The sequence below is a fragment of the Palaemon carinicauda genome, chromosome 4, assembly GCF_036898095.1.
Source record: "Palaemon carinicauda isolate YSFRI2023 chromosome 4, ASM3689809v2, whole genome shotgun sequence".
Lineage (NCBI taxonomy): Eukaryota > Metazoa > Arthropoda > Malacostraca > Decapoda > Palaemonidae > Palaemon > Palaemon carinicauda.
Window position 1 is genome coordinate 100,776,391 of NC_090728.1, and position 13,304 is coordinate 100,789,694.

Here is a 13,304-nt window from a genome sequence, read left to right on the forward strand (position 1 = left end):
TCTACTATGCCAAAACGTGGCCAGCAACCGACTACCAATAACAGCGATGATTGTCTATTGATCTTTTCCATATGCAACCAAAGTACACAATGTTTCAACATTATCAATATTATTCACATACCAAGATTATAATTACATCTTGACCTTTTTTTTTTTTTTGACAAAAAAAAATGAGCAGATGATGCAACATTCAACATTAATTAATATAATTCAGCCATGGGTTCTTTTGACAGTAAGCCCCCATTCTTGGGATCTTGTAACTGTATACTGTATATTCTCTCATATCTTTATGCTGGTTGCATGCACTCCTCTAAACTTGACAAAATCCCTTAATCAAACAAAGGGATCTATGCCGCCGAATAAGGAGGACTATGTTTGTGATTTTGACAAAAATTGTTTTCCAGAATTTCGATCAATAGGTAGAGAAATTGTATTTACTCATCGGATTGGTCATCTCCTAAGAAATGGATTTTTGTACCTTTCCCCTCTTTTTTTTTTCTATTCTTTTTGCCACAATTCTTTTTGTGCTCTGTACATCTCAGTCTTAATACAAATCGAATGTGATAAAAATGAATGTACTTACCTTGACAAGTGACTTCATGATGGGCGAGTCCATCAGCCCTTTCAGGAAGAGGAGGTCGGTGTGATGGGCGTCGGCCGTTCCGTTGAGTTCCCCCATCCTCTCCACCACGTGCTCGTAAGCCGCTGTAAACAAGCAAAACCATAAACAATAGTTGCGTGAAATAGCCTTGATTATACACACTGTCTCTTCGATACAAATAACACTCACATGCTTATAAACACTATTGGTATTCAGTAGTTTGAAGGCTCAAATAAAGTTCTCAGTCGAAGATAGGAAATTTCAACCGCTGTAAACTTATCAAATGTAAACACTGAATTTCTGGATATCCTGAACATCGGAAATGTCCGCTACTCGTGATATTTACGTTTCATTTTGTTTCTTAAACTTCTCCACCAAGAGTAAGAAGTCGCATGAAGGTAATATCAACGAAACAAAATGAGGTACGAATTAAAACTACTATAACCAAAACGGGTCCACATTTCTTGTTATCATTTTCTTAGTTGTTGATAAAATTTCATATTAAGCCAAGCATATATGAACGTATTCTCAAATAAAATTAATCCTTTTATCACAATGGTATACAACAACCTTTCATGTGAAAGGTATTGATATGCTATTAGCATCACAACAGACACGTGTATAAAGCAATTTATACGATTGATATAAGCCTTAATTAATCTCTCTCTCTCTCTCTCTCTCTCTCTCTCTCTCTCTCTCTCTCTCTCTCTCTCTCTCTCTCTCTCCAATGAATTACAAAGGAAAAAAATGCAAGTGACCAACATTACTATATCTAGAACTATTCGAATAAGATTTGTTCCGCAATTCCAGTAATAAATATAATAACAGAAGGCTGCCTCCGAAATTGGAGATGTGGCTCATGAGACTTCAATCCAATATAATATAGCATAATCATCGGTCCTTAGCGCTTACAGTATCAATATAAACACACAAACACTCATAAATGCACACTTCAGAAAGGCAGAGTTTTACGTATCCAGACAAGGGTATTGCCACAGCTTTATAAACAAAGTTAATATATGAAGAAAAAATGTATACACTTTTATCTCTGTAATTAGTTGCGCATACAGAAGTGTACTTCAGTATGCGTGAACAAATAAAATCAAAACTGCTAATATTCAATATAAAATAACGAATCTCTCTCTCTCTCTCTCTCTCTCTCTCTCTCTCTCTCTCTCTCTCTCTCTCTCTCTCTCTCAATTTTAGCTTTTATCATCTTTTTATGATTCAACAAAGGTCCAATGGAATTTATAAAACGAAAATGAAAGAAAAATTATAGGGCTTAACCCTGTATAAACTAAGTGATCGACCTCTTGATGAAAGAAGGCTGAAATTACTATGGAAACAAAATCTGACAGAGAATTCTAGTAAGAAGATCAGTCATCTAGCATTAAAATTCGAAGACGGTCTAATATCACAAATTTGTGATGAAGTGGCCTTATAGTGGTCATAAGTCTCCCTCGAAGAAGGAAACAAATCTCTTCTTTAATTCAGGGAAACTGTAACTAAGAATGTACCAGTTTTTGCCATTGTATTTGCGTTTAGCTGTCCTTGTAATGAGAACAGGTATCCCTGTTAACAAACTTTTTATAAATGGAAAGAAGAAAAAAAGTGAGCGATACACCTAATTGTTTCATGAATGTTTAGCAATCTGGACCAAATGATCTTTGCAAGACAAAATTGTTGTGTCCAGAAAGCAAAGCTTAAATATGAAGAAAATGTTCACTTACTTTATCATAGAGCCAATTTAAAGAATTCAAAGGAAAGAATATGGAGCATTAAAGGTTAATTTGCCTTGAAAGCGTTAAACCTCACTAGGTTATTGGATTCCTCTTCAGATATTCTCGCAAGATCAGAGATGGCAAGGAGCAAATCCTGACAGAGTACGAATGAGAGAGGAGGTCAAAATTATCAGCAAAGGCATACATATCAGAAAGCCGTGAAGGAAAAGGAGAAATGAGTAGGTAAGGAAACAGAACCAGTAAGGGCGTCACAACGTGGAAGACAACAGTATTATCATCATCGTCATCTCTTCAATCGCCTATTGACGCAAAAGGTCTCAACAGTATTATACTGCCAATGAAAATACATAAAGCGGTAAAAATAAAGTTATAAATGCCTTTATAGAGAAGAATTGGCAAAGACTTTTTTAAAATTCTTAAAGAAATCAGCATCAGATTTTTTTTATTTCCATAAAGAAAATGGCAAAACATTGGAAAGATTAAGAATTTTTCTCAGAATATCCCTGGTAACAGTCTAATTATATGGGAGTATGTAAGGGTTCAGTAAAATTTCAGATATTTCAGCAACGATTTAGTTGGGGATGGAAAAGGGATGTTAATTTGAAGAACTAACGCTGGGAAAGAGCCAATAAATTTTCAAAAAGAATATAGAACACAATTTAACAATTAGGCAATAAAGGCAAAGCAGAGAAGCCACTTTATTTTCAAAGCCATTAAGTTTTCGAAAAATGAAAATAATGCCGCATTTAAGGTGTTAAGAAGCAATTAGACTATTGCCATGAAAATAACAAAGGTCATCCACAAAAAAATATTAGGGGGATCGGTTATTTTGAATCAATATGAATAACTTAATGAAAAATTATTTTTTTTTTTTTCTAATGTTACCTCGTGCCATCCGTTACGTTCATATTAAAACTACCAGAAATTACCTTTGGAGAAAATGAATTCCTGACAGATGTAGAGTATTTATGAATAGCAATTAAACTAATTAGTTTGGTGAAAGTGTCTCAAGAGAAGGGGAGAAACACGGCTTGATGACCTGTTTCAAGATCTCTCTTACACAATGTTTAATGAGATCTTGTTTTGATTGCGTGAGGAAAATGAAAGAAAGAAAGCAGAGTTGTAAATCGGCATGCCAGAATCTCACGAAGACCCAAAGCTGTTGTATGGAGGAAATTGGTGGGAAAGAATAATAAATTAGTAGAGACAGAAAGGAAGCAGAGAAGACACAGTGCTGCGAAAGTAAATAAAAGAAATTCTAGGAAATTAAATATCTTGAACATTAATGCATAGTCTTGTCAATGTGGAACTGAAAAGGCTACGAACACCAACATCATTAAGACTTGTATGAAGAGAATCTCAGCATGAGGGTGGAAAGGCAAAGGAGCTTTTAGCAAGAAAGTTCTTTGAAGACAAAATAAGTAAATCTAAGAAACAAATAGTCAAATTAAAAAGGCAGTGAACTTTGATAGTAATCAAATAGAAACGGGCATATCAATTAAAACTATGCGCAAGTCAGAATTCTAAAACTAGAAATTAAACAGATTGAAATGGGAAATCTGAAAATGCCCAGAAAACCCCTAATGCACGACCATTCTCAGAGAGAATGTGATTCAAGGAGAGAGGAGAAATACTGTTCATCAGAGGAGATACTAAAGAATAAGATCCCAAAACTTTAATGAAGTGAGCAAAAATAAGCAGGTTTACTGTATGCTAACACTTCATGAGAGGATCATCACTACCCAGATATGAGCCAGATAGGCAAAAGACACTCCCAGTAACTGTAAATACTCTACGACGACCGGTGCCAGGGACGGCAAGTAATAATTGCTACATAAAGAATAATGTTTTGACTTTAATGCACATCCATTCACTGTGGCGGACGTATAGGAAATGTTTTGTACCTGAAGAAGAATTTCATGCTATAAAAACATAGAGCTGAAAAATTCTATCTCTCTGATTAGGGTATAAAACATAATGGCTAAAACGCTCTCTCAAGATGTGAAGTCCAGTTGATAGAAAGTAGGCCAGAATTTGGTCAAAATTTTCTTTAAGAGATATTTTGTTTAGAACATGAAATGACCTTTAAAACTCGTGAAAGTGGCAGTAAACTGAACTGAAATTTCCCCTCAATGAAATCTCTACCATCCGACTCCACCGCCGCAGTAATAATATCGAAATATCCGTTACAAGAGAATCAGTTAATTTGGAATTGTCTTTGTAACTACTACTTCTTCGTAACTTGAGGTATGAGGCACACAAATACTAAGCGTATTTCATGAATTAAGCAAAAATTAAATAGAAGGGCCGAGTTGCGTTCAAAGATCTTCAGAGCCTCGAGAAATATATATATTTTTTCTCTAGGTTCATTATAAGCCCAATGGGATTTGTAGATTCTGGACATATGTTATCAACTTTTTTATAAATTCCTCTGAAATTAAAATAGTGAGTAGTTTTCAACCACTATCTCTAAAACTAGCTTGCCTTGCAATCATTTCAAAACACACGCATCATGAAATATAAAACAAATACATACGAGTGAATATATAATTTTCAATCGAGTAAGCAGAATAAAAGATGCATCTAAAAGAAGTTTGTATAATAAAAAGACAAAAACATGGGAAGCATCACAGACCAACAAGGAAATCTTGTTTAATACAAAATTAATACAATTTATCCTATCCAAGAAATAAACTGACTTTCACCTGCATAAATATTTCACCAAGTTCCAGAAGAGAATTGAATTCACGGACAGCATATAAAAAGGAGGAAATTGAACAATTAAGACATCGGTTTTGCGGTGAAAACCGCACATGAAGATGATAAACGACTCCGGGGAAAAGGAGAGCATACGAGGCCACACCCATCTAATCATTGAAAATACATTTCTGTTATAGAAACCTGAAAACTTGCCCTTTGGAAGTTTGATTTCTATCAAATATTTTCGTCCAAGTAAAATAGAAAATCGCGGTGACAGTGAAATTTAACTGTTATTCTTGTACAATAAGAGAGCCAATTGCCTGTTAAGATGTGATTCATATAATTATGTCTTAATAAATAATTATTTGCAATTTCACAAAATCCTATGAAATATTAAAGACATAGCAGCAGCAACAACAACAACAACAACAACAATAATAATAATAATAATAATAATAATAATAATTATAATAATAATAATAATAATAATAATAATAATAATAATAATAATAATAATAATAATAATTCATAATTGTTGAAGTAATTAACAAAACTATTCAGGATTTTCAGAATATGTAATTAAATAGAAATACATCCACAGAATTGACCAAATATAATGTTGCTTGACTACACAGATCAAGTGACCTGTCACTGGTGATCAAAAACATAGGTAATGACCCAAAGCAACTTCCTTTAGTCTCAAGAAGTGGAAAGGGGAAAAAAAAAAAAAAAAAAAACTAAATTCCAAAACAGGGACAAGGGACGCAGGAATATTGAATTAAAATCAATTATTATTATTATTATTATTATTATTATTATTATTATTATTATTATTATTATTATTATTATTATTATTATTATTATTATTACTTGCTAAGCTACAACCCTAGTTGGAAAAGCAGGATGCTATAAGCCCAGGGGCCCCAACAGGGAAAATAGCCCAGTGAGGAAAGGAAACGAGGAAAAATGAAATATTTTAAGAACAGTAACAATATCAAAATAAATATTTCCTATATAAACTATGAAAACTTTAACAAAATAAGAGGAAGAGAAACTATATAGAATAGTGTGCCCGAGTGTACCCTCAGGCAAGAGAACTCTAACCTAAGACAGTGGAAGACCAGGGTACAGAGGCTATGGCACTACCCAAGACTAGAGAAATATGGTTTGATTTTGGAGTGTCCTTCTCCTAGAAGAGCTGCTTACCATAGCTAAAGAGTCTCCAAATATTGAAATCGTTTGAATATTTGACATAAGAAGAATTGAATGTAAAATCTGTTTATTCAATATGTTTACCTCATTCGACAACATTTTAAAGCAGGGAAACGGGTATTTCAACCACTCAAGTACTAAACAGCAGAAACAAATGGCTTGGAAAAACATACGATGCTTCTGTGACGGCGCCGAGTAAGGGTGTGAACTCAAAGGCAGATTGGAAACGACTGAGTTATATTATTGTGGAACACTCTCCTTATATACAAAACCTCAAGGCAACAGGACATAACAAGTTCACAAGACAAACAATATTACAGAGGAAAAACCAGACAGGAATTTTCATGTTCGTTTTAGTGCGAGGGAGGAGCGAAGATACAAGCATAATATATACAAAAGGAATTATGTACAATTGTGTGAAACACGTTTGGTACATGGCTCCCCCCCTAAAAATGACATACTGTACATGTTAAATAGGGCGCCTTGATCTAGAGAGGCGAACTGTAGGCGGGTCATCTGGCAGAAGATAAGCAGGTTTTAGACGATCAATGGAGACCCAGTCTTCTTTGCCCCGAATGTTTAGGAGGAATGCTTTCGGACTACGTCGGATCACAAGGAAAGGGCCCGTGTAAGGAGGCGTTAGTGGTGGCTTGCTGGTGTCGTTGCGCAGGAAGACGTGCGTTGCAGAGTGCAAGTCCGTTGGTATGTGATGCTTCGCTGGGGGCTTGTAAGTCTGGCGGCACGGAGTAAATTTTCCCACGACATGACGTATGCGCTGGAGATCGTCGGAGGAGGTTGTAGAAGGAAAAAAACTCGGCAGGGACGACCAACGGGTCACCATACACCATTTCGGCTGCCGAGACGTCGAGGGCGTCTTTAGGAGTGGTCCTTAGTCCAAGGAGGACCCAGGGAAGCTGAGTAAACCAGTTGCAATTCTTGCAGCGGGACATCAAAGCTGCTTTGAGGGTGCGATGAAAACGTTCAACCATTCCATTGGCAGCGGGGTTGTAGGCCGTTGTCTGATGTAGGGTGATGCCCAGGAGATTCGCTAATGACGTCCATAATTGAGAGGTGAAAGTGGTTCCCCTGTCAGAAGTAATATGCTCAGGGATACCGAATCTTGAAATCCATCCAGAGAGTAAGGCAAATGTACATGAGGCGGACGTTGCAGTTTCCATGGGAATGGCTTCAGGCCAACGAGTGGAGCGGTCGATAACGGTAAACAGGTAACGATGTCCTTGTGATGTGGGTAGGGGGCCTACAACGTCGACGTGAATGTGTGCGAAACGACGCTGAGGTTAAGGAAAGGTGCCCACTCCTGAATCCGTGTGTCGATGTACTTTGGAAGTTTGGCAAGAATTACAGGCACGGACCCAATCCTTAGCATCCTTAGAAATGCCGTGCCAAATGAACTTTGCCTTCAGCAGCTGTGCAGTAGAACGGCACGAGGGATGTGAAAGGCCGTGGAAGAAATCAAACACCTGTCGGCGCATGGGAGCAGGAATCCAAGGTCGCGGTCTACCAGTACTGACGTCACAGAGGAGGGTGGTGTTGGAGTCTTCGAGGGGAAAATCCTCCCAACGGAGGGACGTGCAGGATGTTCTACAAGCTTGATACTCTGGATCCTGTCGTTGGGCTTCAGCCAGGGCGTTGTAATCCAATCCCAGTTGAACGGCAGCCAATGTGTTTCTTGACAGGGCATCGGCAACGGAATTCATTTTCCCAGGGACGTATTGGAGGGTGCAATTGTATTCAGCCACGGCGGAGAGATGTCGGCGTTGACGGGCGGGCCAGGCGTCAGACTGTCGAGTGAAGGCGTGCACCAGAGGCATGTGGTCTGTGCGAATGACGAAGGGCGTACCTTCTAAGAAATGGCGAAAGTGACGGACAGCCAAGTCCACCGCCAGCAATTCTCGATCGAAGGTAGAATAACCCGATTCTGCCTTGGACAGTTTTCTGATGAAGAAGGCCAATGGGCGGGGCGAGCCTTTGACCACCTGCTCGAGTACTGCACCAATAGCGACGTCGCTGGCATCGGTGGAGAGAAGGAGAGGGGCATGTGGGATAGGAAAAGTGAGAGCCGCAGCAGTTGATAGGGCCTTCTTTGCATTGCAGAAGGCTGCTTCTTGAAGGGGACCCCACTTCAAGTCCTTTGGCTTGCCCTTGAGGGAGGTGTAGAGGGGAGCAAGAGTGGCGGCAATGGCTGGCAGAAAACGGTGATAATAGTTGATCATGCCCAAGAATTCCTGCAGAGCTTTGACGGTCGAGGGCGTGGGGAAATTCTGAACGGCTGCTACCTTCTCAGGGAGGGGATGGACTCCTTCAGTAGTGATACGGTGCCCTAAGAACGACACTTCGTTGGCGCCAAAGGTACACTTGTCGTACCGGACTACAAGGCCGTTTTGTTGCAGGCGGTCGAGCACGATGCGCAGGTGACGGAGGTGTTCCTCTTTTGAGGAGGAGAACACAAGTATGTCGTCCACATAACATACACAGAAAGGGAGGTCCCCTAAGATGCCATCCATGAGACGTTGAAACGTTGCCCCAGCATTACGAAGGCCAAAACAAGAGTAATTGAAGGTGTATGTTCCAAACGGAGTGGTGATGGCGGTCTTGGGGATGTCTTCTGGGTTCATAGGCACCTGATATTACCCCTTCAGGAGGTCGAGCGTAGAGAAAACCTTCGCTTTGTGCAGGTAGGAGGTTACATCGGCAATGTTTGGGAGGGGGTAGTGATCCGGTTCTGTTTGCATGTTCAGGCGCCTGTAATCCCCGCACGGACGGAGGGAGCCGTCTTCCTTCAGAACGATGTGTAAGGGTGACGACCATGGGCTGGAGGCCTTTTGGCAAAGGCCCATTTTCTCCATTTCGGCGAACGTCTGTTTGGCGGCTGCCAATCGTTCCGGTGCCAGACGTCTGAATTTTGCGAAGACTGGGGGTCCCGTCGTCTTGATATGGTGATAAATACCGAGCTTGGCAGGAACCGTGGGCGTTTGGCGAAGTTCTGGACGGAAAACTTCCGGGTACGACGTGAGGAGGTTGGCGTAGGCATCCGTGGGTGCGCTGATGTGGAGAGCGAGGTTAGAGGGGCCGGGTTGAAGAGGTGTCGACAAGTACGAGTCTGCGTTGACCAATCGTCGGTGGGTGACATCGACCAGAAGGTGGAAATGAGAGAGGAAATCTGCACCGAGGATTGGCATTGTGACGTCAGCAACGAGAAACTTCCAATTGAATTTACCGTTTCCGAACGATAATGTGAGGCTCTCGTAACCGTAGGTGGGTATCGCAGATCCGTTGGCAGCTACCAAGCGGACGTCGGCAGATGTAGACAGACTACGTTGTGCCTTGAAGAGTTTCCTTGGCAAAAGAGAACGACAAGCACCCGTGTCTACCAAAAATCACACGCCTTGCATCCTGTAAAAAGAAAAGATTAGAAACATGGGAGGCCACCGCCACAAGCGATGGCCTACTTACACGTATTTTGGCCACTGACAATCTTTGGCACATTTCTTCGTGGTTGCCCCGAATCTGAAGTGGTAGTAGCAAAACTGCGGCGGATGGGAGGTAGTAAGTGGCTGTAGAAGTCGTTCGTTGGGGCGCGAGCGATTGGTGGGTGGTGGGCAGCTTTGTCGCCGCTTCGGCACGTCACGGGGTAGGCGTGTATGTCCTACGGCATTCATGTCAGCTTCGGTTGACGTTGAATAGGCATCCTCGTCGTCAGGGGTGGAGGCGTTGATGGAGGTCTTGAAGTGGCTGTCCATAAGGGCGTCGGCTTTGGTCATCAAGTTCTTTATGGGTAAACTATCGACATCGGGTATGGCAGCGCGCACAGGTTCAGGTAAACAGCGTATCCAAAGGGCACGGAGTAAGTTCACCTCACGAGGAGAGCCGTCTGCGGCAGGTTGAAGGCGAGCGATACTGGTCATTTCCCTGAGGGCAAGCGAAGCCCTTTGGTCCCCCATGGTTGTTGCGAGAGCTGAAAAAGCTTTGCTATACGGCCGGCTGGCGACGGCGAGTACTGCTGCAGAAGGTATGATTTGAGGGCGTCATACGCTATTGGGGTGTGTCCTTGTTAACAAAGCCAGTCGGATATTTCTGGGAAGGTGTCCTCGGGTATCGCAGCGAGAACATAATCCGCTTTGGTGGTTGAGCGAGTCACGCCCCTGATACGAAAGTGGACTTCAGCGCGTTGAAACCAAGCGAACGCTTCTCCACTGGCGAACGGTGAAAGTTTCAATGGGGCGGCCGCAGTGCCAACTGCCGGAGTAGAGTCAGCCTCCGTCATAGTACCAACGATGGAGGGGCGAGGGAGGTGGGGGTGGAAGGCAGTGGGAGTGAGTCAACTTCCGGGGTCACCAATGTGACGGCGCCGAGTAAGGGTGTGAACTCAAAGGCAGATTGGAAACGACTGAGTTATATTATTGTGGAACACTCTCCTTATATACAAAACCTCAAGGCAACAGGACATAACAAGTTCACAAGACAAACAATATTACAGAGGAAAAACCAGACAGGAATTTTCATGTTCGTTTTAGTGCGAGGGAGGAGCGAAGATACAAGCATAATATATACAAAAGGAATTATGTACAATTGTGTGAAACACGTTTGGTACACTTCCATTAGAATGAAAACAGTTGCACTCCAAGTACTCCTTCACAATTCAGTTTCTCATATGGAGAATATTGGATGTTGGAATGCTACTGAGTGTTCAAGATAATAAAGACTTGTTTAGTCTTTTGTATATACTGTTATATGAAAACTTAACTATTTTCTGTAAATAACCAATCTATTGTAACAATAATAATGCTATTTCATCTTTTGTTTACTTTATTTATCAACTATAGGTATGTAGGCTAATATACATAGAGGCTCTGAAGGCATAGAGTCAGAGCATTGCAGGGAAATCTATAGAGTAACTGTGTTTCTTTGGATAATCCTGAAAAATCTTATTACTACCTCCAGATCGATTGGATGATAGATAATCTTGCTGATACCTTTTAAGCCTGATGAAATAAGTGTTACACACGTACCAGTGAAGAGTTACAGTCTTGTGGGATTTGAACATCTAACTCATTTTTAATGGGACTCACAGTTCAGGCCGATAAAGAGTGAATACCAAGAGATAAAATTCTGTTTTCAGTGAAAGGAAAATAGCAGGATCTTATACTTCGAAAAAGTAGCTTACATTTAGATAAAGCCTTCGAGATATGCCTGGCTTATAAAGCAACGGTAATTTTTACTTAAAAAGATACGTGGAGTCCGTTCTGAGAATGTTAGTAAGGTGATCAACTACAGAACTAAAATTGCAAACAAATGGTTCCCTTACCAAAGATTTTACGGATTCAAAAATATGGAAAGGCATGCTGTGAAGTATCGATTTTGTGGGTATAAAAATTAATTTAATCAAAATACTCAACATGTGGAAAAATCAGTAAGGAATGTATAGCAAGAAATAATTTCAAAGCTGTGTGTAAGAAAACAGTTAAAACTGTTATATAAAATTACGAAAATGCGGATGATGGTTACGACTATTACATGTGGATGGCAGCGGTAGCAATGAAGACTTCAAGGAGATTGATTGTATCACTAATTATGAACGATACTGAAGTTCGGTTTCATTTGGACACTGGTACTGACGTGAATGCCATATGTCAGAAGTGATCAAGTGCTACTAACTTTTTTGAAACCAGTCACGTGGTATAAATTAAAGCTTTCACACATAGGCGAGACAACATTGAATGTCAAGAACTCCAAAGATGGAGAAATTAGAAACGTGACCTTCACTGTCTTTTCAAATGACCTAATATGTTTACATAAATCAAAAACATGTTAAGACATTTGTTTGGTTTTATTAATAGTAAAGCTTTCGTTTCAAAAATTGACATAGATTTTGAGAACAACAACCTTGATGATTTTGTAGAAGCTATTTTAATGTGGATTCTACATTGCAAGCAAGAATGATACCGTGCTGACGTTTACCCATTGCATTGAAAGAAAAAGTCCAAATAGTAACACTTGTGAAAAGAGAAGTTTTGATTCCAGAGATTGAACCAGCTGCCATTTGACTCACCAGTCAAATGGCAGTCGCTCAAAAAGCAAATAAGCTAAGAATTTGAATCAATCCTAAGTAACTCAACAAACCTTTTAAAAGGGAATATTACACACTACCTACCGTGGAGGATATGCTGCCAAATATAAAACATGCAAAGAAAAAAAAAATATAGCAAATTGGATGCTGAGGGGCATTTTGGTACATACGGCTCGATGAGGAATCAAGAAAGTGAACAACTATGACTACCCCTGTTGGCAGATATTGATGGGCTCATCTACCTTTCGGATTGAAGGTTAGCAGTGATATATTACAACGGAAATTAAATAAGATATATAGGGTCTTGGGGAGTTATACTGCGTGACCGATGAGATTATGGTTGTGTGGTTTGGAAATGAAGAACATGACGTAATGCATGATCACGAACGAAATCCATTTATCAAAAACATTACCACGAAAAAGGGTCAAATTAAATGACGAAATGCTTTTACAAAAAACTTAAAAAGGAAATCTCGTTCATGGGGCATTGTTTAACACTATACGGCGTGATGGTTTATAAGAATAAGGTAAAGTCAATTAAAGAAATTCGAAGAATTTGTGGAATGGTGCAATATCTATCGAGATATTTATTCAATCTGGCTGATGATTTAGAACCTCTACGAGACCTAACAAGAAAAAATGTAATGTATTAATGGCACGAGGAGCGCACTCGCACTTTCACAGTGATCAAAGAAAATGTCAGCCGTACACCAGTTTCAGCTTATTTTGATCAAATAAGAAGCTTGGTCTGAAGGTTGACAGCAGCGAAGATGGTACTGGTACAGTCACTATGCAGGAGGGATGCCCGATAGAATACACATCCAGGACCTTAGCTAAAAACGAAGAAAACTGGGCTTAAACTGAAAAGAAGCTTTGGTTGCGGTTTATTTGGTTTTAAAATAGTAAATTTTTTTTTTTTCATAATGACCATAAACCTGTAGTCTGAATTATCGGGAAACGA

The 13,304-nt window shown here is 40.0% G+C and overlaps 1 protein-coding gene across 8 annotated transcripts in view; it reads right to left on the minus strand.

The window, feature by feature from the left end:
- Window positions 1–13,304, minus strand: part of vari (MAGUK p55 subfamily member vari) — a 310,024-nt gene that overhangs the window by 108,626 nt on the left and 188,094 nt on the right. For all 8 annotated transcript variants that reach the window (XM_068372529.1, XM_068372527.1, XM_068372528.1 and 5 more), the window contains one exon: window positions 584–705. In XM_068372529.1, coding sequence (XP_068228630.1) covers window positions 584–705 — 122 coding nt within the window. The remainder of the gene's footprint in view (window positions 1–583; window positions 706–13,304) is intronic.